This window comes from Erythrolamprus reginae, chromosome 1 (genome assembly GCF_031021105.1).
Source record: "Erythrolamprus reginae isolate rEryReg1 chromosome 1, rEryReg1.hap1, whole genome shotgun sequence".
Lineage (NCBI taxonomy): Eukaryota > Metazoa > Chordata > Lepidosauria > Squamata > Dipsadidae > Erythrolamprus > Erythrolamprus reginae.
In genome coordinates, this window is record NC_091950.1 from 140,551,786 (window position 1) to 140,576,628 (window position 24,843).

The following is a 24,843-nucleotide window of genomic DNA, read 5'->3' on the forward strand; positions in this document are numbered from 1 at the left end:
ACTTTATAAATTAAAATCCGAGAATGAGGTCTTGGGTCATACAATTGATTAACATGGCCTGTTTATATTGAGTAATCAAAACCGCCTAGAGGTAATCATTAACTAAAAGACATAAATTATATATATTGCACCCACTGTAAAATACTGTTTGACTGTGGGGACAATGGCCTTTCCTTCTTAAACGTACCATTTAAACTTGGCTACTCCTAGATCTCCACTTTTTTTACAGCTCTGCTTGAACTATTTTTCCAGGTCATCATATTTATGAGAAAGAAAACTGAAAAAATATGAAATGACATCTCTAGACATTCTAGATAGCATTGATTACAGGGGTGGGCTGCTGGGGGTTCACGGGGGTTTGGAAGAACCTCTAGCTAAGATTCTGTTTAGTTCAGAGAACCCCCAATTCCCACTCCTGGCTGCTCCTCCACTCACCCAGGGGTCCCCACGTGGCCCTTTTCGGATGCAGGGTGTGCACGGAGGCTCAGAAAGGATGAAAAACTGGCCTACTGGGAGTTTGCTAAAGGCAGGAAGTAGGCCCATTTCTGGCCTCCAGAAGACCTCCAAAGCCTGGGGAGGCTTATTTTGCTTTTTTCAGCACCATTGTAACTTTGAATGTTTGTTAAATGAAAGATTGTAAGTTGGAAACTACCTATGACAGCTCGTTCACTACCCCCTGAACTAATTTGAAAACAAAGCCATGCAAGATTATGAATGAAACAAAATATACATAAGAATGGTTATAATGAGGAGTTTGTCCAGTTTCTTGCAGAAAAAGATGCTCAGATTCAGAATGACCTGGACTTCAATTGGGCAATCCAGACCGAGGTGACCGGGACAGGTCTTAGTCCTGTTGTGTGGGTTGGGTTTGATTCCTGATGAAGTGGACAAGGCCATGGGAGTTGTGAGTTCCTACTGTGAGTCCATATTGCGAGTCCGTACTGAAAAGTCTTAAAGACCTGGCTGTGTTGGCAAGTCTGGAGGCTGGGAGAGTTAACATCTTTGTCCTGGCCGAATCATGGTTCGCTTGGTATGTATGAGTGTATTATTATATAGTAAGTCTGAGGGTTTTTTAAAACCATTACCGGGTTTTTATTGTTTAATATTTGACTTTTACTGTATTATTGTATTATTTTATTGTTGTACTCCGTCCTGAATCCTACGGAATTGGGTGGCATATAAATCAAATTAAATTAATACTCAGGACAGTATATTATTATGTTTTAATGTGCTTAGGACTACACATTCAAACAGTCCATGTTTAGAAACCACAATTGGGACTAGAAACTTGGTTAAGAGAAACAGTAACTGCGTTGATGATGTTGCTTCAGCTTTTCTTTGCTTTTCAAACGTGTGAGAGTAATAAATGTAAGACTGGTCTTAAAGTTACTGTTTCATTGGTACTATAACTGTGAGAGTCACTGAATGAGGCACTTGCTAACCCAGGTCAGTCAGTCCCCCTGGGTAAACCAGACAGGAAACCTGACCAGACAAGCCACCTATAGTTTATTGTAAAGCTATATTAACAGAAACCTGAAATTCTAAAAGTACAAATCCCCTTACTATTTGTTTGTTTAGACAGTCAGATTAATTTAAGGTGTGTCCTTCCTAAGTTTATTTGTGTGACTGTTCAACAGCTTTTATCTGATATGGGTTTTGGCAGCCTTTCTTCCCCTCCTCCCTCAAATTCATTCCCACATACCATTATAACATGAAATACAAGAACAATGATGCTGAAATAAAAGATTGTTCTTATTGTGTAAGAGCCAATTTGGTATAGTGGTGAAGGTGTTGGCCTGGGAGACTCTTAACTCTAATCCAGCTTTAGGCATAAAATCCAGCTGGGTAACTTTGGGCTACTTACTCTGTCAGCCTACCCACTTCACGGAGTTGCTGTTGTGGGGAAAATAGGAGGCATGTCTTAGATGGGCTTGCTGGGCTTGATCTCAACTGGGTCTATAATTACGGTAACCTGATAAAACAAATCTTAGCAGCGGAGTTGCCAACTGAAAAACTATGTGTAGAAAGCAATTACTGTTAAGACTGGGAGAGCCAATGGTAACAAGGTCAGTCAATGAATAGGCATAGCAAGTAAGTCAGCCAATGGGAGCTGAACACATCTTAGTCTGTGCAGAGAACCGAAACTGAAAATTTAAGCTTAAGGCTGGGCATGACTCAGTCTACTGTGTATTCTCTGTCCACTCAGCCCACTTTGTGTCTGTCTGCTCTGCTGAAATTAAACTAACTATCCTGCTAGTATTTACTTGAAGAAATAATCTACTTGTGGTATTGTATATATATTACTGTTTATAAATAAGTTTATGAATCCAGCTGAATCAGTTATCTGTGTGCTTCTGGAATTGATTTTTCTGCAACGAACTCTGATAATTACTTCTTTTTCCTAATTAAAGGGGTATTCTTGTTCTTGTTATGACAACATATTAAAAAATCTTAATATGAAAAGAAGCAAGAAGTTAAACCGGTTATCACTTGTACCTAATAGATTGTGTGAACTGGTGCCAGGTTTCCAGACCATATTTTTTAAAAGTCTGAAAGGTACAATTAGCATTTGCTTCCATGCAAGAACAACTTCTTATTTTATCAGGGAAACAGTTCAATAATCTGCATTTTTATATTCTCATTATCTTTCATTCTTCTACCGGTAGTAAAAAAAGGTGCTACACTTCTAGAACATGTTATATATGTATGAATTCATTCATATATAGCTTGGCCATTCTCAGACAACAATCCAATCTTTGTGCAACATCTTCAGATACTCAAAGAAATCGCCTTCACATTGCACCCTCTGTTTGTATGAAACTTTGGCCCAGTAGATAACATTGTCACAAAGAGATATAACTTTATTCTGAATAATGTTCTACCATACAGGTAATCCTTGATTTATAATTACAATGGAATCCAAAATTTCCATTGCTAAGCAAGACAGTTGAGTTTTGTCTCATTTTACTTTTCTTGCCACAAAGTGAATCATTGCTGTAAAGTTAGTAACCGAGTTATTAAGTGAATCTGCCTTTCCATTGACTTTGCTTGTCAGAAGATCACAAAAGGTGAACACATGACCCTGGGATATTGCAAGTGTCATAAATACATGCCAGTTTCCAAGTTTCTGAATTTTGATAATGTGACCATCGGGTTGGTACTATGCAGTGATGGGCTACCATAATTTTTACTACCACACTCTGGCCGTGGCTTATGCATTTTGTTTCAATGTCTTTCAGTGCAAATTGGGTGCTCTGGGGTGGAGCTCCAAATTTTGCTACCGGAACTGCATTCCTGACCATTCCCGTAGGAGCCCATCACTGGTACTATGGATCATAACTGTGGAAAACAGTCACACACCATTTTTTTCAATGCGGTTGTAACTTCGAACAGTCACTGAATGAATGGTTGTAAGTAGAGGACTACCTCTAAAAGGAACAATCCTGAAAGTAATTATTTTAGTATTCTGTCTCAAGAACTTGCAGGGAAATTTCAAATGCTGTGTATCTCATTGGCAAAACCAGAAGAAACATCACAATATGCTTTATATACATAGATTCAAATTAATATTAAGCAATATAACCATAATTACTTTTTATTTTTTTTAAATAAAAACAGGCGTATACTTCTACCTTTATACAGCAATGGTAATAATCCAGTATATATTTTGCTGTAGATCTGCTTCTTTGGTGAATAGCTAATAAGGAAGTGCAGGATTAAAAAAAGAAGAATGTGATCTGGATTACATCTTCTCACAATACTCAAATGTCTAGTCTTTAGAAAAAGATTCATTTGCAAATGTATTTCTATATCAGATTTCCCTTATGTATACATTCTTCATATTTTGTTATACCTGCTATAGAGCAGAAAATGTTGAAAAACATTCAAATTTGTATATAAATGCGACCAAAAGCCTCAACTTTCCCCCTAGACTCCCAGTGTGCCAGGCTACTGATCGTCAAGGATCCAGGTAACATCTGAACCAAATCAGGATCAGAGTCGAAGTACTCCTCAAAATTCCAATTTATTTCCAGAGCCATCCTGACACCTACACGTGGAAACCTGGATCTGAGTTTCCCACTCAATTGAAAGTTCACATCCCTTGTCCCCCACCCACAAACCTGTCACGTTGTCCACTCAGTTTGTGACAGCGTGGCAAGCTCTCCTTCCGCTTCCAGCCCTGGTGGGTGGGCATAAGGTGTCCTTGAACCACTCGAAATAATTCTTTGTGGCTGCATCTGTTCCCTCCTGAAACCCCCCTCCTAAGTTCCCATAAACATCAGATCTTCTATAGATAATATGGCAAGCTGTTAATTTATCACCAATGTCTGCACTGGCTTGACAGTGAGACAAGTGACATATACCATTCTCCATTGCTTCTGGAAGGAGAGTCCAACATGGGTTAAATCCAATCCTATTGGTAGAGACTGAGTTATTCTCCAATGCACTGGCAAGGAGAGTCCAATGTGGGTAGTATTCTCTAGTCTTATTGGTAGGGACTGAGTTCGATTTAAATATTAGGCAGGCCCCGCCCCCTGGCCCCTCAGTCAAAAAAACTCAGTCGCAGTATAGGGACTTAGAGTTTTCTTCTCTCATACACAATGTGTATTTCTATGTGTATTTCAACTAATAAAAATTTTCTTTTTCATGTATTTGCAGGTAAGATATTCTACAATCAAGATATATGGTAGTATAGGGCTGACACCCTCCGTGGGGGTCGCCTTCCAGACTACCGCTCCTCCCCCCATTAGGCCCTCAACTCACGGAGGAAAAGAAGTGGGAGAGAGCCACCGGGTTCTGCACCTCAGTGGTCACGCTCGGTTATGAACATCATGGTTGGCATCGGAGGGGTGCGCTCCTCCGTTGTACACACCGTCATCAAGATTTCGATCAAAGAGTCGTTTCGGAGCGATTTAAAGTGGAAATCATTGGGAAAAGAAAAGGAGGAGATAGCAGATCGGAGACACTCGGTTGCCGATAGCAGATGGCCACTCGGTTGCCTAGGCGACGGGACGCCAGTTTGAAGGCAAAAGGGCATGCTCTCGGAATTCACCCGGTTACCACGGTAACCGTGTCGGGCGCCATTTTGGTGACTCGAATACTCGATCTGCATAGGCAACACGCACGCGCGTGATTGCCTGCCTGTCATTTAGCCGTTTCTGAGGTAAAGATCGGCTGTTAGACAGAGAGTTATTCAACTGTTCTCCAAGCGTGAGTTAAAGAAGTTTTAAGATAAAACAACATGGCAGAACCTATAATGCCTGTAACAGAGGGATCATCATCCTCTAAGCCTGATACCCCTAAGGGGAAAATTCCTTCAGACAAAGGAAAGGCAAAGCCATCACAAATGGCTTCATTGAAGGAGGCAGAAAAAAAGATTAGAGCCTTAGAAAAACAATTAGAGGCACAGAAACAGCTTTTGCCTCCAGCATCAATTGCAGGATCATTTCTTTCACCAGCCTCCCCCATGAACACTGAAGGGGTAGCAGGCTCAGCTAATGAGAAAGATTGGTCCCCAGAGAGAGCTGTTAGATCAACACCTGTGACAAGCTCAGAGCCACAGGATATTCTAAAACAGGCACAAACATGGCCCAATTACTATTCTAATATACAGATGGGACAACTACCACAATATGGACATTCATCAGCAGCTACATTTACCCCTGCAGCTGCTGGTTTGCGTGGAGCCCAAGATACATGGCAAAGTATGCCTCCAGCACTTCAAGATTTAATAACTAGTGCATATTCGCAGGGCATGATGGAGGGAACACAGCAATATTCCACACAGCAGTATGCCCCACAACAATATATTCCACCACAATATGGGTCTCAAGTAGCCACTAATAAAAGGTCTAGAGACCTGTGGTCAGTTCCATCTCCTCATTCAAGGCCAGAGTCTTTAGAAGAGGACAGGCCTTATAGAGAGGAGGACAGTGAGGCAGAGAACGACCTATCAGGGGATGAGCGACCACCTGAACCACCAGTTTTTGCAGGCCTTTTTAAGAATTCATTATTTAGAGTTCTCCTTAACAAAGCAAAGTTAACTATTGAACAGGCTGGAGAGGGAAAACAAGCTGAAGTGTGTACATGTATATGGCGATTTTTCAACCCAGAAGTACAAACACCATCTGCGCATGCGCGCCCTTTTTTCTATGGCCACGCATGCGTAGATGGCGCCGGGCAGATCAGCTGCTGGGCGGCTTCCCTGGGTCTTCCCCCTCTTGCTGGCGGGAGGGCGAGAAGCCCCCCCAGCACCCGTTCGCCCGCCGTTCGCCCGGCCACCCGTTCGCCGCTCGCCCGCCCTTCGCCCGGCCACCCGTTCGCTCGCTGCTTGCCCGGCCACCCGGGTTCGTTTGGCTTCGGGACATGCCGGCGGCGACGTTTTAAAACAACCGTGCGGCTTCCCAACTGAGTCCCGAAGTCAAAGGCGAACTTCCGCGTTTGTTGGGAAGCCGCACGGCTGTTTTAAAACATCGCCGGCTCTAAAAATTTATATTCGTAGAACTCATCCATTCAGAAAGTCTGAGTCGTTGTTTGTGTCGTTTTCTCCTCGAAACATGGGTTCCAGAGTGTCGTCCCAATCCATCAGCAGATGGATTCGTGACTGTATTACAGAAGCTTATAGGGTCAAGGGTCATCAGATCCCACAAGGGATAACCGGACACTCGACACGTAGCTCTGCAATATCAGCAGCATGGGCTACTCAAGCTTCACTTGAAGGCATATGCAAAGCGGCTACGTGGGCTTCTCCGTCCACTTTTATAAAACATTACCGCATTGATTCATTTGCCTCTTCAGAAGCGGCCTTTGGGAGGTGGGTATTACAGAGGGTGTGCTCATCTAAAGCACCCATGGTCCAGCCTGATCCCTCCCGATAGATGAAACTTGGGTATATCCCACATTGGACTCTCCTTGCCAGTGCATTGGAGAAGAACCGTTGAAACTTACCTGAACGGTCTTCTCAATGTACGGCAAGGAGAACCCAAATCCACCCAGGCATGGGAAGGACCACTTGGGTTTCCTGTTGGGTTAAAAAGTTCTTTTTCAAGTTATCTGATGTTTACTTTGATGATTCAATAAAAATAGGTTGTATGATACTGCTCCTTCGTTTTGTCTTTGACTGAGGGGCCAGGGGGCGGGGCCTGCCTAATATTTAAATCGAACTCAGTCCCTACCAATAAGACTAGAAAATACTACCCACATTGGACTCTCCTTGCCGTACATTGAGAAGACCGTTCAGGTAAGTTTCAACGGTTCATTTAAATAATTAGCAGGCACCGCCCCCTAGTAACCCCCAAGAGCTCAGTTTTAAAAACTCAGTCCAAGTGTAGAGACTGTAGTTTTTTCTACTGAGTTTAAAATGTGTCTAAAATGTGTTTTAAATGGTTTAAAATGTATTTTAAAGTTAATAAATTGTACCTGTTTAATTTTTTTCTTTTTTTGTCTTTGCTACAGGTTATGAAGATTCTTCAGGGGGTCTCTGCCCTCCATGGGCACCACCCCATTGAGATCTCCTCGGGAGCCTCTTCCCTCAGAGGGTACCGTTCCGATCGAGGAGCAACACAGCCTGGGGTCCCTGGCCTCCGAGGTCATACCCGGCTGCGAGCTGAAGGTGGGGGGGTCCGTCCCCCCCACTGGGAGGCTCGGTGAGCGCTTGGAGCCGCGGAAAGAGACTGCTGGCAAGTTGCCAGCAACTCTCAGCTGTTTGGCGGCTGTGCCGCCGCTGCCGCCGCCACCGATTTTGCCGCTTTTTTGCTTGCTGTCAGCGATGCCTTGTGAGCCGGATTCCAAGGGCCATGGGAGACCTGGAAGAAGCGAGAGGCTCATTTTTTTCTTCACTGTGGAAAGGTAAAGCGGGCAAATGGCTAATGCCTCAGGGCGACGCCATTTTTGGGTGGTCTCTTTTGCGAGCCGCTGTCATTTAAAGGCGGGAAAGTTCCTCTCTGCCCAAATGGGCGCGAATGAACATTGGGCTATTCTGCGCTTGCGCAAGCCCCTGTGGTGACAGCAACCATTTTTTTGAGCTGAGTGCGAGGAGAGAACGGTTGCTGGCTTATTCTGTTGGTTGGACAATTAATCTGTGAGTACAATGGAGGATCACGCCGCTCCGGAGGCAGTGTCTTCTCCTGCTGCAAGTTCCAAAGAAAAGGTCAAGGCCAAGGCCAAAGATAAGGCCAAGACATCTCACGCCCCCTCATCTTCTTCCCTTAAAGAGGCGGAGAGGCGTATCAAGGCCTTGGAACAGAAGTTGGAGGCTGCATTCCATGTTACTCCACCCATCCCTTCACTGTCCTTGCAGCATTTGGGCCTGGTCAGAAAGCCCTCAATTCCTCAGATCATCTCCAGACCTTCAGAGGCCTTATCTGAGAGGGATTGGTCTCCAGACAGGCAGGCATCATCCATGCCTCAGGTTCTTCCTTCTCCAGGCCTCAGCATACCTAGGCCAGGATCTACATCTCACTCAGTGAGGAGCATGCAAGGCCCTACAGCAACTTTCACACCTACAGTGGCAGGGCTCCGTGTACAGCCAGAGGCCTGGCAGCAAATGTCCCCCACGCTACAGGACATTATCACAAACGCCTATTCGCAAGGAATGGCAGCTGGGATGAATCAACATAGTCAACCAACTCGCCCAATACAATCTAGGAACTTGTGGTCTGTTCCGCCCCCCTCGGGTTTGGAGTCTTGGACTGAAGAGTCTCCCTTTGAGGAAATTGAAAAGGAATACGACTTATCTGATGATGAAACGGCCCCTGAACAGCCTGTTACTGCGGGGTTGTTCAAAGCATCAGTTTTTAGAGTCCTGCTCCCTAAGGCCAAACAGGCAGTAGACTTACCTGGACCTTCTAAACCAGCTGAGACCACTGGCGAGGCCAAACCTTCTGTTGTCCTATTTAAGGAGCCTCAACCCGAGTCAGACCACATTCCTTCCTCGGAGATTTTCTTGTCAAAGCATAAAACACCCCTGGCAATACCCAGCGGCTGCACAGGGCCCCTCAGCCATGGAGAGGAAATTTTATACCTTTGATGAGGAGGTGGAAAAACTTTTAGAATTTCCCCCCATAGATCAACCAGTGATGCAACTGATTTCCAAGGCCTTAGTACCTTCTGAGACAGGTGATAGCCTTAATCCGGAAGACAAGAAAGCTGAGGTTCTATTGCACAAAACGCATCAGATGGCGAGCTGGGGGTTTCGAGCAGCGGCGACTGCATCGTTTTTCAACAGGGCGTCAATAGTGTGGTTGCAGGAAATGCAATCCCGCCTAGGACCGGAAGATGGCCGTCTACGTCAGGACCTAGGGAAACTGTTGGCAGCAGCGGAATTTTTAGCCGATGCCACCCTCCATACGGCCAAGTTTTCTGCGAGGAGTATGGCGACCACGCTCTCTTCCAGGCGTCTCCTCTGGCTGAGGAACTGGCCGGCAGATTTGAAATCGAAATGGAATCTGGCCTCATCGCCCTTCCAGGGAGACAAGCTTTTTGGGGAAGCCTTAGAACCAGTCCTCATTGAGGACAAGGACAAGAGGAAGACGCTCCCCAAAGCTTACAGATGCCAAGAGCGTAGGGCAGCCCCTTATGCGCGCAGGCAGCCCTTTCGGTGGGACACCTCGTCAAACGCAGGTCAGAATACAAGACCTTACCCTCAGAACCAGTACAACCAAAATATGTTCAGAGGGGACCGTGCTTTCTCTCAGGATAGAAAAAGAGGGTTTCAACAGAAGCGTCCCTTTAGAGGCGGTCAGAGGGGCTTCAAGCGTACCAAATGACTTTGCTCCCCAACCCTTAGGAGGCAAACTCCAAAATTTCAGTGCCTCCTGGTGGACCACGTCCTCCGACAGATGGGCGTTGGCCACCATATCTCAAGGGCTGCGCTTGGAGTTCCTTCAGCCCCCACCAGCAAGATTTATTCAGTGCCCAATTCTTTGGGATCCACAGAAGAAAATTCAATTGCATCAAGAGATCGCTCATCTTCTAGATATTCAAGCGATAGAAAAGGTGCCAACACCAGAGGAAGGTACAGGTTTCTACTCGATAGTATTCCTGGTACCAAAATGATCAGGAGGTTTCAGAGTGATCCTGAACCTGAAACATCTAAATACTTATATCAAGTACAGAAGGTTCAGGATGCATTCTCTCCAAACCATTCTGGCCTCTATCCATCATCAGGATCTTCTGACATCAGTAGACTTAAAAGAGGCTTATTTGCATGTGTCAATTCTTCCAGCTCATCGCAGATTCCTTCGCTTTTTCCTGAATGGATCTCATTATCAATACCGAGCCATGCCGTTTGGCCTATCATCGGCTCCTCGAACATTTAGGAAGCTGCTGGACATCTTGACAGCCCATCTGAGGTCTCGATCCATCAGGCTGCTGGCGTACCTGGACGATATTATCATCCTGTCCAGGTCCCACTCCAAGGCACTAGAGGATCTAGCAATGACCAGACAAATATTGGAGTTCCATGGCTTCACCATAAATGAAGAGAAAAGTAATCTTCTCCCCACAACGAGACTGCTTCATCTGGGGTCTATCATAGATACAACCGAAGGTATCGTAACCTTATCCCCAGAGAGGATAGCAAACATCCAGTTGTTGGTCTCCAACATCCAACACCAAAATCGAGTGTCTCTGGCCCTTCTCTCAAAGGTGTTAGAGACCTTGGTGTCGTCCATTGGCATAGTGCCTTGGGCTCGACATCATATCAGGCCCCTCCAATGGTTCCTTCTTCCTTCGCAACGGGCCAGAGTGAGTCACTCAAACAGACGGGTAAGGATTCCACGAATAGTCAAGCAATCGCTGAAATGGTGGACCTCCCCAGCCTTTCTTCGGGGTTTGCTTTTTCGCGACCAAGACCGCCTTATTCTCACCACGGAAGTGAGTCTGTCGGGCTGGGGGGCCCACATGGGCTCTCACTTGGCCCAGGGACTCTGGACACCAGAGGATTTGAGTCCGGTCAATATCAACTACCTCGAACTCAAGGCAGTTTTCCTGGCCCTGCAAACATTTGCACGTTGGGTTCAGGGCAGACATGTCCTGGTATTGACCGACAACGTGGCTACCAGGACTCACCTAAACCATCAGGGAGGAACAAAGTCTCGATGTCTCATGGCCGAGACTATGGCCTTGTTCAACTGGGCTGAACACCGCTTAGCCTCGCTGACCGTGGAACACATTGTGGGGACCAGCAACATCCAGGCGGACTGGTTGAGCAGATCGGTTCTGGATCCTTCGGAATGGAGACTGGACCCTGAACTATTCCAACAAATAGTTCGTCGCTTCGGGTCTCCATTGGTGGACCTCTTTGCGACCAACGTCAATACACAACTGGTGAGATTTTACTCCCGTTTTCCGACACCGGGAGCAGAAGGAGTCAATGCTCTTTTGTCACTCTGGCCTCAAGGTCTGCTATATGCCTTCCCTCCAACATGCCTCATTCAGAGGGTGTTGGACAAGATAATTCAGGAGCGGGCAGAAGTGATCGTGGTGGCACCTCACTGGCCTCAACAACCATGGTTCGCAGACCTGACGGCCCTATCGCTGACCTCTCCTTGGAGGATTCCAGATCAAGACATTTCTCTCAGCCAGGGGTCCATACAACATCCGGACCCTCAATGGTTCCAGCTAGCCGCCTGGCATGTGAGAGGGATAGACTGAGACAGCAGTTATTAACCAGATACAGTCATCAGCACAATGCAGGCAGCCTGTCGCCCTTCAACGACGAGAGTTTATCAAGCAACATGGACAGCGTTTTGTAGGTTCTGTTCAGACCATCATGAGGATCCGAAAGAGGCGTCCATAATTTTAGTGTTGGAATTCTTACAATCAGGCCTTGACCGGGGCCTAGCTCCTAACACACTGAAGAGGCAGGTTGCCGCTCTTTCAACTATCATTCAATTGTCAGAAACCTGCTCCCTGGCTCAACATCCGTGGGTAAGGGATTTCATTAAGGGTGCCATCAACACACATTCACCTCCGATACAGAGATTTCCAAGCACTTACCGGACCTCCCTTTGAGCCCATGAGGTCAATTCCTTTGCGATTACTCTCACTTAAGACATTGTTCCTAGTGGCAATAACATCGGCCCCCCGAGTTTCTGAACTATCCGCTCTGTCTATTCGGCAAGATTTGTGTATTTTCCATCCGGATAGGGTTGTGTTAAGGTTGGATCCAGCTTTTATTCCAAAAGTGAATTCTGGGTTTCACAGGAAACAGGGGCTTGTCCTCCTGGATTTCTGCACACATGGTCAATACCCTTTGGAGCTCAGGTGGCACAAAATTGATGTCAGGAGAGCCTTGAAGCTCTACGTTAGAAGGACAGCATCATTCAGGAAAACTGAGATGCTATTTATCTCTTTTGCCCAACATAAGATGGGCCTGGGAGTTTCTTCACAATCCCTCAGTCGTTGGCTTAGAGATTGCATCGAGGAGGCTTATAGAACAAAGTCCCTACCACCTCCGGTTGGAGTGACAGCGCATTCGACCAGGAGTGCGTCCACTTCGGCGGCCTGGTCGACACAAGCCTCCATAGAGGACATTTGCCGAGCAGCGACTTGGGCTTCTCCTTCCACATTTATCCGCCACTATAAACTGGACTCCCTAGCTTTGGCGGAGGCTTCATTTGGCAGACGTGTCTTACAGAGAGTGTGTACCACTCCAACGACCTTGGCACAGCCTTTTCCCACCCAGGGGATTTGATCTTTGGTATATCCTATGTTGGACTCTCCTTCCAGAAGCAATGGAGAAGAACCGTTGTACATACCTGAACGGTCTTCTCAGTGCTCTGGAAGGAGAGTCCAAACCCACCAGGCATGGTTTCTGGGCCAGGTCGCCGGAGTATTTGGGTTGTTTTAAGTTATATATTATTAATGTTCTAATAAATTCTTGTTGTTCTTACTTTATCTTCATTTTTAAAACTGAGCTCTTGGGGGCTACTAGGGGGCGGTGCCTGCTAATTATTTAAATTAACTCAGTCTCTACCAATAGGATTGGATTTAACCCATGTTGGACTCTCCTTCCAAAGCACTGAGAAGACCGTTCAGGTATGTACAACGGTTCTTCTCTATGCAGGTAGTCCTTGACTTACTATTCAGTGACCGTTATAGCACTGAAAAATGTATGTTTTTCAGACTTACAATTATTGCAGCATCCCTAAAGTCACATAATCAAAATTTGGATGCTTGGCAGACTATATCCATATTTTGTTTTTGTAGGTCTAGCAGTATGTTTTCTATTAATAGGTGAGTTTAATCCATTAATGTTGACTGAGAGTTAATTTCTTGTTCCTCAGTTTTATTGTTTGATGTTTGCTTTTGAGTTTCCTTTTGAGCGTACCTGTTTGTGCTCTTATTCTTGCTCTTTCCCTTTCACATTTTTCTTTCTCTTTTCTATCGCCAATTCCCTGTTCCTCATAGTGCTTTCCAGACATTAGATCTTCTTGGCTCTTACTGGTTATCTCGTTACTGTCTTTCTCCTCGTCCCTGGTAAGGAAATGCTCATGGAACTGCTGTGCTTTTTCTATTGTGTCAACTTTAAATTTCTTGTCCCTCCAGGTTACAAACATCAATTCAGGATGAGCCATCTAAACTTATTTTTGTGTCTGATTAGTTGAGCTGACAAGAAGTTACAGTTCTTTCCTTTCCCCCTTATCCTTCAGGAGATCTTAGTATTAAGATTTCCTTCCCTTTATATATCAACAGATCATCTCTTGTAGAGCTAAAGATCTCGTCTATCATTGTTCGCCTTAAGAACCTAATCTGTATTTCCCTGGGGTGTTTGTTTCTGTATATTTCATCAAATTCTCTTAAAATCTCCTCCATTTCTGTCTAGAATTTGTCCTAATATTTCTGCCATTACTTCCAATAAATTGTCATCTTTTGTTTCAGTGACATTTTGGAAGCTATATAAATAAATATGTAAATGTTTGTTTATGACCTAAAATATCTGAAAATTCATTAATTGCTTTGAACTTTTGCTCTAAGAATAGGTTTGGCTACAAACCGTGGGGTTTGCCTCCTAAGTATTGTATACTTGGGTGGAACCAAGAACCCTGTCAGTTAGGCCGGTCTCATCGTATCAACAAAGCTCAGGGCCAATCTTTAGAATTGTGTGGTTTAGATCTACACACAGATTGCTTCACACATGAACAATTACATGCTCTAGAGTCGGCAAACCAGACAATCTCTGTGTCTCTACAGTGGAACAACAAAAAATATTGTATACCAACAAGCATTGGGAAATTAAACATATTACAAACATGCACTTTCTCTTTTCTTTCTTTTCCAGTTAACCACACTGAGCCACAGCAACGCGTGGCTGGGTACGCTGGTCGTAAATAAAACATTAATTTCTCCATCTTGAGATAAGAGATAGCTTCTTCAAGACTTTTATTCATTTCCTCTAGTTTGTTGCCAGTTCTATGTAATCTTTTTTCCGTCAGATCTGTTCTTTCTGCCACTTCTATTTGCTGTTCTTTTTTTACTAGGGCTGCTTGAATTGTTCCCATTATTTCCATATTCCATATTGTTTTTAACCTCCATCATTTCATTTTTCACATTAAGCCCTTTGTAATTGTTTCCTGCAACTAATTTAGATGATTGTAACATTTGCATATTTGCACCTGAACTTCTCTCTGCTTAGCATACTCTCTATCGATCTCTGATCCACTAGGGCAGTGATTTTCAACCTTTTTTGAGCCGCGGCACGTTTTTTACACTTACAAAACCATGGGGCACATTGAGGGGGGGGGGGGGCGGCTAAAAAAAGTTTGGACAAAAAAATTCTCTCTTCCTCCCTTTCGCTCTATTTCTCTCTCCCTCTTTCTCTCCCTCTTTTTTTTCTCTCTCCATCCCTCTTTCTCTCTTCCTTCTTTCCTCTTTTTTGCTCTCTTTCTCTCCCCCACCCTACTTCCCTCTATGTCTTTCTCTCTCCCACCTTCCCTCCTTCTCTCTCTTGCTCTCTCTCTTGCTTTCTTTCTCTTGTTCTCTTTCTCTCTTTCTTTCTCTTGCTTGCTTTCTCTCGTTTTCTTTCTCTCTCTCTTGCTTGCTTTCTCTCTCTTGCTCTTTCTTTCTTTCTCTCTTTCTTTCTCTCTCTCTTGTTTTCTTTCTCTCTCTCTTGCTTGCTTTCTCTCTCTCTTGCTCTTTCTTTCTTTCTTTCTCTCTCGTTTTCTTTCTCTCTCTGAGCTTCGCGGCACACCTGACCATGTCTCGCGGCACACTAGTGTGCCACGGCACACTGGTTGAAAAACACTGCGCTAGGGAGGTTGTAAAAATTATTTGCTTTTTACCACCATTAGTTATTGTTGAGGTCATAGTTGTCATTTGAAGTATCTTAAGTATGTTATTCCACTTTATCATATATTTACCACTATAACTAATATCTAATCTAATTATATATATATCTATATCTATGTGATTAGATATTGTTATAGTGGTAAATAAATCAGTGTAAAAGCAAATAATGTGTGCAAACCCATTAGGAAAGAAATAAAAGCTTGGAATTTGGGTGGGAGGAGGAGGAAGAAGAGGACAGTCATTGCTGAAGGAAGAAGGTGAGGTGAGGAGAATCAAAAAAAATATCCAAAACTTTAAGGCTTAAAAAAAAATAGGGACTCTGAGGTGGCGAGGAAGAGCACGCACTTCCCATATACCCAGGGGGAATTGCAGGAAACTGGCCGGGCCTTTGTGCCGCTCTAATTTCCTGGGGAATTTTTTCCAGGCAACTTGCAAAAAACTGATAAAGGAATAAAGGGAGACCAGTATAGATCTCTTTCAAGCTTTTTAGCTTTCGTCAGGCAGTCATACCCTTCTAGGATTCCAACTTGGGCTGCTTATGCCTTGCTAGGCAGTGGTTTTTCCTCTAAGCCACAGGCTCTCCTCCCTTTTATCAGCTGAGCCAGGGAAAGATGACATGATTTTCTGTCGAGTCACCTGGCATACCAAATATGGGAGGGAGCTCACTGCTCCCTTTTGCCTTTCAGCCCCACTCCAGGGGCCATCCACAGTGCCAGGCTGCAAGTTGAAGCTGACATAAGTGACATCCACCATTCTCTATGCAGGTAGTCCTTGACTTACTATTCAGTGACCGTTCAGTTACAGCACTGAAAAAAGTGACTTGTTCTTCAGACTCACAACCACTGCAGCATGGTCACGTGATCAAAATTCAGACCCTTGGCAACTGACTCATATTTATGATGGCTGCAGTGTCCTGGGATCTTGTGATCATGTTTTGCAATCTTCTGACAAGCAAAGTTAATGGGGAAGCCAGATTCACTTAACCGTGTTTCTAATTTAACAACTGTAGTGATTCAATAAACAATTACGGCAAAAAAGATTGTAAATGGGGGCAAAATTCACTTAACAAATTTAATATTATTTTCTTTTCATGGTTAAAGAAGAAAGGTAATTACAAATTATCCGGAAGCTGTAGATTTTACAATAATTCCTCTAGGGCTTTCTCTCATTTTCAAACAAATATTCCAGCTGTCCTTTTTCATTTAATACCAAAATATGAGAAATTATTGGGGTAGATATTTTGCAAGGAAGGTCCTATTGCTGATTGCAAGAGAAGCCAAATAAAAAGTTGTAATACAGCAACGTCTCTTCGTACACCGGATCCAGTCTCTCAACTTTTGCATTTCAAGAAGTCTTTCAATGTGCTACAAAAGAGATTTCTGCTCTCTTATTGCTTGGCTGCTTTACGTTGTGCCTGGGAGTTCTGCAGCAAGGCCAGTGTGTCTCGCTTCTCAATGCGCCGCAAATGTTTCTTTTTTGCACGCTTCAGTTTCAAGGGATTTCGAATCTTTTAAAAAAGAGAGAGAAATATGGTCTTATCTCATGGTCATCTAAGACTTAAAAACTTTCTGAACAGCAATCAACCAAGCTAGAGGCTTCCAGAGCGTTATTGCTATTAGTTTACAAAACTCCCACAACAGAACCAAACACAGCTTTTCCACAGAAAGGAATTACTAAACTTTGCCAAAGGAGCTTAAATCTAAAGAAAGCAATAGATTAAACTCTATACATGCAAGAGGAAGACAAAGAAAATGTAGAAGTTGGATTGGCACATGGCCTGCACCAGCACAAACAAGCTTTGTTGTTTTGTTATCTGGCTATAACATATTATCAACAGTAAATGGAATAACAAGAAAAACAGCCAGCCCATCATCTCCAGTTCTTTTCCTGAAATGAACTCCCAAAAAAGCTATTATAAGACTTTGTAAATAAAAAGCAGGTCTTCTTTCTTTTACTTCTAACCTTTTATGCAGAAAACAAGAGACAAATCATTTAAATATATATGACCCTTAATAAAAACTGAAATAGATTTACAATCCTGTTCATACGGTAACAGTATATGACAATCCACTTGTACTGCTATCTGATTTCCCATGTTTGTATGCCTCTGTGTCCATGTTTGCAAAGTTGATATTTATGATCTTCCAATAGTATGGAACTTGGTAGTGAAGTATTAACAATGAAACAGAGCTGCTGGCTTGGACTCTGGAACTAGCTTTTACTTGGATTGGAGCCCAGGGCCAGGTGAACTCCAGTGACACAATATCATTACCAATTAAATTCAATTTGAGAAGCAGATGTTCTATATAATGGATCTTATCAAATGCCCTTGAAACTCCCCTATTCATGGTTTGGTCCAAAACCTAGCATGCATCTCTCACCTTGGCTCATTCTCAAAAGAAATCTCTGTGGCAGAAATGTGAACTTGGCTCATTTACATGCAAAGTTAACAAGTCATGTTTCCATTTAAATTCAGGCCAGAGGATAAACCTATCCTCCAGGATCCTATCTACCTTCCTAATGCTTTAGGCTGGAAGGGAGAGAGGCAAAGTCCTTCAATCATGACTGCCAAAACCCACCAGCACTTCAATATCTTGAATCCAAACCGGAAGATCTATTTACATACAACTATTGTAAAATTTTACTTGTTTTGGATTGTCAGGGCTTTGTACTGAGGCACTTGTGCTCTCCTTCCACAAGAAAAACTAAATGCAGTTCCATTTCACCAAAAGATTTCCCATCTGAGGCAACAGTGATATAAAATGTGTGTAGTTACACAATCAATAATTCAGCCTCCAATTCTCAAAATGCTCCTCCTTAATGGCAATGAAGCATAACTTATTATATATTGCTGTTGACTCAAACATTTTATAATGTACTAGCAAGTTAAGTAAAACATTAATTATGAAACACACTCCACTCTTTTTCAACCAAGGACGTAGATTTTCTTTCTAGATGAAAATAACTTGATCCAAAACTCACCACTTGCACAACCTCCGCTTTCCTCTCATTTTCTAGCCTTCTTTTTAAATTATCCCTCCTTCGTTGTTTTTTCTCCTGAAAGGGGAAAAAAAACATTTATGCACGCTATCTTATATGTCACAGTCCAGCCAAAAAAATATGACTGAATAATTCCATAAAAATACATGAATACAAATACTGACAGAAAAAGCAGCATATGCAAACAGCTATATGAACCCAAAAGCTGAATTTATTAATAATTCTCAAAAATTAGTAGTGAAGTATGTAACACCAGAAAAATGTTTCATTGAGTTGCTTATCACTTTAAAAGTTCTCGCTCATCAAACTTTTCCAGACTGATAAGCTGTAATGAAAGTTATCATTTTATGAGGTCGTCTCAAAAGTTTCTTTTAAGCAGAACATGATGTGACATTAGAATCTATGTGCTGAGGCCTTTACTAAAATGAACAGAATACTTGTGGGGTTTATGTAAGACAAAGGCATCTCAAACCAGCAACAATTTTTGAACAAAGTATTTGTAAATTGGCTCTGATTATTTTTTTGAATTGACTGAATTTGAGTCAATTGGGGGTGGGGAGATTTTTCACACTGGTTCACAAGAACATCTGAGTAGCAGCAATATCAAATGCAAAAATTATGGCTGGCATCTAATGCAAGTGTCATCATTTGTCTATCTCAGGGGTCTGCAACCTAAACAGGCAAAGAGCTCTTTCCCACCGGGGGGGGGGGCGGGGGGGGGAGGAGAGGGAGGCACACACTGGGAGCCGCGAAACCTGTGTGGGCATGGTTAACTTGATGTCACTCCCACCCAGCTACATTACCCCCTAGCCATGACTAAGCACCCACAAAACCACTCTATGTCTCTCTCCTGCCTTCTCCCTCCATCCCCTTTTTCTGTATGTCCCTCTCCCCATCTTTCCCTCTCCCGACTCTATTTCTCCCCCTCTCTCTCCCTCTGTATCTCTCCCCCTCTATCAATGTGTCTTTCTTTCTCACCCCCTCTGTGTATCACTTCGTGGGTCCCTATGTCTCTTTTTCTCTCTTCCCCCTCCTGGCGACCATCCCCCTGCTACCCCCCCTCTTTCTGACGCCAAGGCAAGTACAGGGCTACTTCACTCCTGCACTCTCTGGTGACCCTTCTCCCCCTTCTCTCATGACCCCCTTGGCAGCTATGACTGAACCAGGAGCATGCGCACACGTGGGGAGACCCTCCTCAAGCAAGCTCCAAAGCCAAGAAAAGCGTGCCCATGGTGGATGCAATAGGATGCGGCTTCTCTCCTGCACTAAGGCTCCATCCATCACCTTGCTGTGACATCCCCTCAGCTTTTCAGCTGAGCACAACGAGTACGAACTCCAGCCTGAAGTGATAGGAACTGAAGGCTGCCTTACGCAGAAATGTGGCACAAAGGCAGGCACAGGGCCACTTTGCTCCTGCACTGCCTGGTGACTCTCCGCCTCTTGTGAGCCCCTGGCCAGCTATGGTTGAGCTGGATGTGTGCGCACAGGCAGAGACCCCTCAAGTGAGCAGCTGCCCACTTCATGTACGCCCCTCCTGCACTTTGGCGCTTGCTTGAGGAGGGTCTCTCCATGCGTGTGCATGCTCCCAGCTTAGCCACAGCTGGCCAGGGAGTCACGAGAGGAGGATCATCAGAGAGGGCATGAACAAAGCGGCCCTGTACTTGCCTTCGCGTTACATTTGCACGTAGGGCAACCTTTGCTTCCTATCGCTTAAGGCTGGAGTACGTACCAGCTGCGCTCAGCCAAAGAGCTGCCAGGGGTGGGGAGATGACACAGCAAGGTGATGGAAAGAGCCTTTGTGCAGGAAAACGTCCTGTTGTGTTCTGTTAAGACCTTTCTTAAGCAAGCGGCTGCCCACCTTTTGTGCACCTTTCCTGCACTTTGGCACTTGCTTGAGGGTCTTCCTGCCTGTGCGCATGCTTCTGGCTCAGCCACAGCCAGCCAGAAGGTCATGAGAGGAGGTGGGTCTCCTGAAGGGAAGCCTTTGCCATAGCTGGCGATCATTCCTCAGCCAGTGCGAATTTCCAAAAATATCCAAAAAAGAAATAAAAGGGGCAAGGGGCAGGGCCAACCAGTGATGGGACAGGGAGCCACAACAGAGTATCCAAAAAGCCACATGCAGCTCTAGAGCTAAGCTGCGGAGAAATGTCAGTAGCCGAGGAAGCAAGTTGTTGCCACAGTCATGCTCATTTTTGCTTGACTCTGCCAGGCAGCGCAATCTGTTGGGGGTTGTTTTTTTACATGATTTTTCCCTGACTATTAAACATTTTAATAGAGTTTGGGCTTTTTCTCTGATTTATTTCGGTTTTTTTACAAATTCCCTGATAGTTCCCTGATATTTCCTGAACCACAGATTTCCCTGATAATTCCCTGAGTTCCCTGTTTTCCAGGTTTGCTGGACACCCAGAATTTAGTCCATAACTTAATTAGTGACAAAAAATATAAGTGAAGATGGTATCTGGGCAGACATGCTTAGGCATACATTATAGTTAATTAATAATATTATGGATATATTGCTTGCATTTGAGCCAAACATATTTTACTTACCTCACGTTCCCTTTGTTTTTGTTGTTTTAGCTCCTGGGCAAAATCTTTTATCAACTTCTTTTCCTGACGTATTTTCATTTTTTGTTCCCAGGATGTATGTAAAGGTTTATCTTGGGTCATGTGGGAAAACCTGGAGAGATGGGGAAATGTACATCTTCAGTCAGCACTAGATGATATCAATTTAGGAGACAGCTATAATTTGCCTTAATAAAACCTTACTGAATAACTAATAGTAAAATAGAATAGAATATGCATCAAGACCAATCTCACTTGGCCAATAAAAATTTCTATTCTATTCTATTCATTACCCTAACAAATAAGAATGATATTAAAAGCACCCTATGATTTTAATTCAAAGGTTGGGTATTCAATAAAAACCCTCTGAAATTTACACTCAACTTGAATTAATATTATTATTATATTATATTATTAACATTTTACTTTTTGTGAGTCACATTTTAGTGCACACACTAGATAGGCATGAAGTGCATAAAATAAACTCTATCTAGGAGATCTGACCAATACACAGTCGGTCTAACAAAAAAGGTATAAAATACACATAAACGGCAGCCCTTTTCTCTTTAACTCAAAGCAGCTTTAAGATGAATGGACTTCAACTCCCAAAGAATCCTTGCTGGGGATTACTGGGAGTTTGGAAGTGCATATAATCTAAAAGTTGCTAACGTGAAGAAAACTTCTATCCAAGATGCTGCGTCCCATCGCATTCTTACCGCTTTTTGCCGGGATCTTTCCATACCCGCCCAGATTTAGGCTTTCCTTTGGGGATAGATGGCGCCTCCTTCCGCTTCTTACCCAAAGCAGTTACTTGCAGCTTCCCAGATCCAGCTTCCACAGCCCCTTCTTCGTTCCCCAGCTGCTGAAGTTTCTCACCCCGTTCCGGCTCTGGAGACAGTCGGTCGGCTTGCAGGTGCTCCTCGGGGATAAGCGCTGCCATTTCCTTCCCTCGCTACTAGGGAAAAAACATGTGCTCCCTCCCTCCTCCCACCCCACGAGAAAGACTCCAGAAGGGCCCTTTCGGATGACGTCTCATATGCGACGGACGCGGATGCGCAGAACGATAAGCGGATCACGTTCTTTGTGGTAGTCCTCCGCGAATGCAGAATTCATTGGCAGTGACGTAAGCTAGAGCGGTTCCTTGGCTAGAAAGATGATACGTTTCATTTGTTTTTGAATACAACTTCCGGCACCCTCTGCTTTTAGTGGAATCCATAGGCGGGGCAAGAGTGGTAAATGTTCTGTACGATAGTCTTCTCCATATAATAAAAAAATATTTTGGGAACGGCAAGGCCAGAATTCCGAAATGCATGGTGGCTGGGCAGCCTGGGCTTTATACCATTAGATACTCAATTAAAACTGATAGTTTATTTTATTTTTATTTATTTATTTGTGAAAATGTGTACTAGATGATAGGTATGGTATAAACATAAACAACTTTCCATTAGCAGAAATGGAGATGCACACGCATCTCGGTGCCTCCGAGGTGTGCTCGTGTGTGCCTGCGTGAGATTTGGCTTTTGCACATGCACCAGAAGTGAAATCTCATGCAAGGACACTCGTGCATTAAATTTATTGCTTCTGCGCATGAGTAGAAGCAAAAATATTGTCAAAAATTGCTGAAATCTCATTCTCGTGTGTGTCCTCACACGAGATTTGGCTTCTGGCGCATGCACAGAAGTTGAATCTTGTGAGGATGCACCCACCCATCCACCCACCAGATGCGTGTGTGCCTACTCCAGGAGCATTCTGGGAGAGGCGAAAGCAGGGGTGGGCTACTGCCCGGATTGGGGGGGGGGGGTGTCGACGTAGTGGGGTAGCGAAAATGGAGCTCCACGTCAGAGCACCAAATTTGCACTGAAAGATGTTGAAAGAAAATGCAGGGCGTCCTGCATAAGCCATGCCCACAGTGTGGTAGTAAAATTTTTGATAGCCCTTTGCTGAGCAAAATGTAGGAAACCCTGCCTGATTATGATGGTTTATATGATGGATTATGATGGCAGTTCAATAAATGAATAAAATTGTAGCTCTAAGGCAGTATAGAATACATGCATATCTTTAATTTATGTATTGTATGATACTAGTTGTACCTGGTATTCATTAGAAACCTGCTGGCCAAGCTTCTACATCAACTGCAATTTCTGGATGCTTTTCAAAGTACAGTAGTTGAGATGTATTGTAACAAAGCTAAGTAAAAACAGACTCAAGAAGAGTCAGCTGACACACTGGCTGTAGTTACATAAATTTGGTCTTCGATGTCACTATGGCCTCTAAATTCAGTTACAGGACAGTAATTGACCACCTTTAATCTTGCTCTGACAAAGGGAATCTTCAGAAATTTGTTTCTCATTGATTTAAGTAATTGATCAGATTAATTAATAGGAGAGGCAATTGCCTGAATAATGAGTAATTGAAGGGTACTGGGCCTAAGAAGAAACTTTGCGATACTTCACTACTTACTTTCCTCCAGATGCACCATAGTATCATTAATACCTACTTGTTGAGTACGGTTTGTTGGCCAGTTACAACTCCATATAATAGCGATGGTGTCTGCCCCACATTTTTCTAGCTTACCAAGAAGCAGGTTGTGGTCTACTTTGTTGAATGCCTTACTGAAATCTAAGTATAGAATGTCCTCAGCATTTCACTGGTCCACTAATTAAGTCACTGGGTCAAAGAATGAAATAAGATTAGTTCAGCATGATTTGTTTTTAACAAAGCTATAGTGGCTTCTAGTCATAACTGTTTCTAGATGTTTGGGGACCTGTTTTTGATTCTCATTTCCAGTTATCTTCCCAGGTATTGATGTTGGGCTGTACGTAGTTTCCAGGGCCTGTAGTTTTTCCTTTTTTGGATTTGGGAACCACATCAGCTGTTTTACAATCCTCAGGTAGTTCTTTGGTGCTCCAGGATGTTTGAAAGATATGGTATAATGGTTCTGAGATAACTGCCCCGAGTCTATGGAGAGGGGCGGCATACAAATCCAATAAATAAATAAATAAATAAATAAAACATCTTTCAGCTCCTTCTGAACTCTGCAATGTAATCTGTCAGGTCCGTGTTTTATATTCATCAAGATCAGACAAGTGTTTTCTTACCATTTTCTTGCTTATTTTAATTTTTATTTCCAATCTGTGGTTTACAATTATGTTTTTGGTAGGTTGGGCTATAGTTTTTTTGTGTGTGTGAAGAATGATGCAAATAATGAATTAAGCAACTCTGCTTTCTATCTGCCATCTGTAATGTCCTTGCAATCTCTCTTTAGTGGACCAACTGTTTCTTGACTTTTTTCTTCTTATTTATATGTTGAAATAAACTGTTTTATTATTAATTTTGACTTTTGATGCAAGTCTTTATTCATTCTGAGCCTTTGCTTTCCTGACTTCATCTCTGCAGATTCAGGCTAATGCAGATTCAGGCTATCTGCTGCTTTTTTGCCTTAGTTATGAGTCCCTCTTTCCATTAATATAAGTTAATGATTGAGTTAATACAAGATGTGTCTCATCCCATTAAAGCTAATTTAATGGCTACAGATTGCATTCTTGGGGTAGGGAATCAGCAAATTTCTCTAACATAATGAATGTTTTCATAAGGCATTTTAAAGGACAACACAGAATTTTGAAGCACCATGGATCAATCATCTAGGTCAGCAGTCCCCAACTTTTGCAGCCTGGCGGCCTGGCTGGGCAGGAAGCAATTTCAGGGGCATACTCTAAATACACCTCTTACTGAATTTGCTCTGAAAATCAGTTTCATTCAAGAGTATCTGGATCTTCAGGGCTCCAGCAGTCTCAATTATCATACCCAAGAATAGAATATTTTAAAAGGGCCTATAATTATTATAAGAAAAACTTTTTCTCACATATTTTCGTATTCCTATAGCTACCTCCCTTGAGCAGCTAGGAACACATTACACATTCTGAGACATTGGTTGCCTGTCTTAATCATGATGGGCAATTAGGAAGGAAAAGGGTTAAACAAATTGATGAG

The 24,843-nt window shown here is 43.4% G+C and overlaps 1 protein-coding gene across 1 annotated transcript; it reads right to left on the minus strand.

Annotated features, from left to right (window-relative positions):
- Positions 1-16,348: 16,348 nt before the first annotated feature.
- On the minus strand, positions 16,349-21,856 carry CCDC86 (coiled-coil domain containing 86). The gene is made up of 4 exons (XM_070735956.1): positions 21,570-21,856; positions 20,839-20,968; positions 18,274-18,348; positions 16,349-16,798 (listed from the first exon to the last, which is right to left on the minus strand). Exons 1-4 carry the CDS (start codon positions 21,791-21,793, stop codon positions 16,679-16,681), a joined length of 549 nt encoding a protein of 182 aa, XP_070592057.1. The 5' UTR covers positions 21,794-21,856; the 3' UTR covers positions 16,349-16,678.
- Between the last annotated feature and the right edge of the window lie 2,987 nt (positions 21,857-24,843).